This window comes from Spea bombifrons, chromosome 1 (assembly GCF_027358695.1).
Source record: "Spea bombifrons isolate aSpeBom1 chromosome 1, aSpeBom1.2.pri, whole genome shotgun sequence".
In the NCBI taxonomy this organism is placed as follows: domain Eukaryota; kingdom Metazoa; phylum Chordata; class Amphibia; order Anura; family Pelobatidae; genus Spea; species Spea bombifrons.
Genome location: NC_071087.1, coordinates 82,486,028 through 82,490,398, shown reverse-complemented (window position 1 = coordinate 82,490,398; position 4,371 = coordinate 82,486,028). Strand labels below are relative to the sequence as shown.

The window sequence follows — 4,371 nt, the reverse complement described above, 5'->3', positions numbered from 1 at the left end:
TGGAAAGGTTTTACCAAAAACCCAAAAGTCCAATGTGAAAACTTGAAGAAATCCATTACGCTCCTTATCCTTCACTCGCAGAGTATTTTGAGTTCCCCAGTTCAGAGTCTAATTTTGCAGATTACCGAGTTCATTTTGAAAGCTGCTATATAGATGACCATTAGATGCCTGTACATGGGAACCGTCTCTGGGATTTATTTATTCTGTTTACCAGAATACACCTTTGTACAGCTATGGAAGCATTCACATTGGCAGTAAATATTTGCAAAACAACCTAATACCCCTAAATTCTGAATTTTAAATTCTATTTCAGGCCGATTTGACATTAAAAAAAAGTGTGGTTTTTTTTTTAAAGGAAAGTGAATTTTCTACGATCCACTTATTATTCAAGGCACAATTCTATTAGTAAACATTATGGTAGAAGACCACACTGAAAAGTTCCCTGACTCTAAACCATCTAGGGAACATTTTTGATGTTTAAAATGTTTAAAATGTTCTTGTTATGGATCCAGTGGATTAAAAAGTCACTGTGGCAGAGGTAGCGGATAACCCAAAAACATTAGTTGAAGCCCCAGCGCTGATGTATGTCCGAAGCGTTACACTCGATAGTAGATGGGTGCTCCCCTCAAGATGTTAAACACATATTGGAACCCACATTTCTAAGCAGGCGGTCCTTTGTAATCTCCCACTCTTCATTCCCGGGCACAGTTGTCCCTCTTCCTTTGTACTGACAATCCCCAAGTTCCACCTGACCCGGCGCATACTTGGAACGTAGGCACAGCTGCTTGCCAATATTATGCCGCAGCTCACGCTGCGTGGAGTATTCAAAGTACTGGTTGCCACCCATTCCGTGGCATGGGTACATTATCAGCGGCTTTCCACCGTGGTTGTTCTCCCCGACATCCAGACATTTCTGGGATCCTTCATTTTTAATAGCACCATAATAGGTTGGTGATAGGTCAGGTATGAACATCTCAGGGTAGATATTTTCCAGGTACCACGTAAAGTTCTTACATTTCAAATCTTCTTTGAGCTTGAGTCTTTGAGAAATATCACCATAACTTTTTCTCTCTGACCATTTTGGCAGCCTGTTGATTTCTCCGGTAATAAATCTCCTTGTATCTATCCATCCAGACCTCTGCAAGACGCACTTGATTTCTGGAGATGACCTGTGTTCCTTTAGGGAACGAGTGGGGGCTCTTAGTACGAAACACATGGCCTACCACAGAGCAAGGTATTATCTCCAACTGTCCACCACACTGCCAGACCCTAAAAGACATTTCCACATTCTCTCCTCCCCAAATTTCCATTTCGTCATCATAGGATCCGATGTACTCAAAGTACGATTTGGAAATAGCAAAAAGACCACCAGCAAAAGTTGGAGACTTGATTGGGTATGTTTCATCTTTTCTTCTTTCTTTCTCATGCGCTGGGATTGTTTCCCAACCAAATGTCAAACTCCAGTCAAAGTTCCCCCGACTGTGCTGCTTGCCGTACTGGACCGGTTTGGAAAACTCAAAGGAGTTTAGGTCAATAGTGGTTATATCTGGGCTCACAACAGCAGTGTGATCTTCTGCTATCCTGGACAAGAGAGGTTCCAGCCACCCATGGAAGCACTCGCAATGGGCATCCAGGAAGGTCAGCACCTCTCCGGTAGCAACACTAGCACCCAGCAACCGTGCTGTGATCAAACCCTTCCTTTCTCTCTGTCTTATTATCTTTACGATCTGTAGGGACTTCACATAGTTATCCAATGGTTGCTTCAAGTAATCATCCTCACTGGCATCATCCACAAGAATGACTTCCTTTAGTAAGATGGCTGGTGATGTATGTAGCACGCTATACACCGTGCGAAGCAGGGTAGACCAGGCCTCGTTATGAAAGACGATAATTACGCTGGTTGTTGGAAGTGGGGGGCAACGTTTAAATTTCTGTTCAATGCATTCAGGGGGTCTGGTGTCAGGTCCAAGGGCTCTGTGAAGGGAAATCTTCTCACTGGCAGATGCATTGAAACAATGCTTTTCATAACCCTTATCTTTCTGCTTTGTCTCTTCTGCAGTCCACTGATCTTTCTTAAAAGCTTTCCCTTCCGCACCAGGGCTGTTGGGGTCTTGTGGAGGTCTCTCCATGAATGGTTTTAGTTCAGCTGGTGTGTAATATCCAGGAAGACAGGACTTGCTATTCTGTACGGATTCCTGTTGCTGTACGGGGGCCTTGATCTGAAGCTTTGGCATGGAGTCCCTTAAGTTATTAACAGCTCCCTTCATGATGTCAATGACTTGATCTTTCCTTTCAACAATGTTTTTTAACCACGGATCAGCTTTGGTACCATTCCCAACGTCTTTGTGCATAATGAAAACAAAGATCACAAATACTACACCCACCAGGGCGAGCTTCAGGGGCCCATAGTGTCTTCTTAATAATCTCATTCGGAAGTATTATAGATCCTTGCAATGGTAGACCAAACGTTTCGAAGAGGTAGGCGAGATCTTTAGCTAGTCCATTAAAAAATGAAAGCATTCACACAGGGACCTTTTGTCCTGAGCTTAGAGGCACTTGGAGGGCAGTGAGAGTCTGTGCAGGGAGGGCAGGTAATGGGAATGGCTGGCAGGGTATGCATCTAGTTAATAGCTGTAGTGCAGACAAGGAAGTGGCTCAGCTGTCAGATACCTCTTACACAAAAACTTTAAAAACAAGTACACATGTATAATCTACCTGGTCATGGATAATATAGAAGTAAGAATACCGGTGGCCTCAGTTAACTAACTAAGGTCCCTGGGAATTAGCATGGCTTAATGGACAGGGCACATGTATGAGTGTGGGTGAGTGATGTGTGATTTGTTGCGGTATGTTGGGGGTCGGGATTCTTTAGGGGATAATTGGCATTCTTTTGGTGACCCTAGCCAGTGCCATTTTGGAAAGTGGTCTAGCATTAACTTACATATGTGCCACAAGGAATTGCTGTCTTGAGTCTTGACCGGAGCAGGTTATATCAACCATACAGCACTTTATCATGTTCCTAACCACTTAATAGCAGTACATACCTTATAATGTTCAAGTATACTCTGAGGACATTAGCCAGTTTAGAATTGTATTTGTCTCCTTACAGCACGAGCTAAATAACACTTCTGTATACTACCATCCCTATAGGAATGCTATTTCCTGGGGATAAGATAACTTAATGTTAATGTTTTGTCTACCGTATATTAGACAATTTGTACAAATACTCTGATGGGGGATCCTTGGGCAGCATACTGATTTATTTACATATACAGGGCTGTATCTTGGCTTAGGCAGACTAGGCCTTTGGCGGCACTTAACAGAAGTTGGAATAAAAAAACGCCCCTTTCTGCTCCCGTTAACCCCTGCGATGCTGCGTAGATAATGGGAGCGGAAATCCATAGGTTCGCCGTCAGGAGTTAAACTTGGAGCGGGAGACAATTGGTTGATGCCAGAGGAGGCCCCCGCAGGCGACCAATAGGCTCACTCGCATGCCCCTTAAACTCCTGATAGTGCAACTTGGCCTGGGGAGACCATGGTCTCCCTGCTCCAACAGTTAAAGGTCCATACAAGCGACTTCATTGGTCGTTCGTACAGGCTTTTAACTCTTGGAGTGTGGAGACCAGTGGTCTCTGCCGGCCAAGAGACCAGGATTTAAAAAGTCTGTACGAGCGAAGTACAGGTTAAAATCCCAGCGCCAAAGCTGCTGCGAAGTCCATACCCCATTAACCCACTATTAACGGGGTTATTAAAAAAATTAAGAAGAAAAACAAACACAAAGAATATACACGAATGTTCGCCCGAACACAGGAATGAGCGAATATTCACGGAATATGAATATTTTTTCCCCCCCACGAAGACGAACACGAAAAGTTGGCCGGCGGCAAAGTCTAGTTTTTAGTGTATTCAGTTCATTTTTGCACAGTGTATCTTGTCATATTATGCACCCAAAGCAGATGTTAGTTTCCTCTATGAAGTAACACTGTCTGGATCCGCTATCTTTGGCCAGAGGAAGCTGTAATACAGGAATAGACTTGAGGTTTTATGTAAATTCAAGAATTATTATTATATCATATTTATATAGCATCAACAATTTTACACAGCACTTCGTACAGTACAAGACAAACTGATGCAACATTACGATCTAGATTTACCAATATTTTCTGATGTTCTAAACAACTGTGCATGTCATCTGTGACTTGTATAAATATAGAGAGAGATGGCTTGCTTTCCAGGTATGAAGAAACTATCTGTGCTAGAAGTGGGGCATCTGTCAAGGGCGGATCCAGAGCTTGAACTCGGAAGGGGGACTCACACTAACACACACCTAGACACACACCCAGACACTTGCACTAATGCACACACTCATAC

General features: G+C 43.3%; 1 protein-coding gene across 1 annotated transcript; it reads right to left on the bottom strand.

Annotated features, from left to right (window-relative positions):
* Positions 1-527: 527 nt before the first annotated feature.
* Positions 528-2,601, bottom strand: LOC128493146 (polypeptide N-acetylgalactosaminyltransferase 6-like). The gene is given in 2 exon segments (XM_053465720.1): positions 528-1,066; positions 1,068-2,601. Coding segments are annotated over 2 exon segments (1,803 nt in total). The 5' UTR covers positions 2,430-2,601; the 3' UTR covers positions 528-625.
* Positions 2,602-4,371: the final 1,770 nt, after the last annotated feature.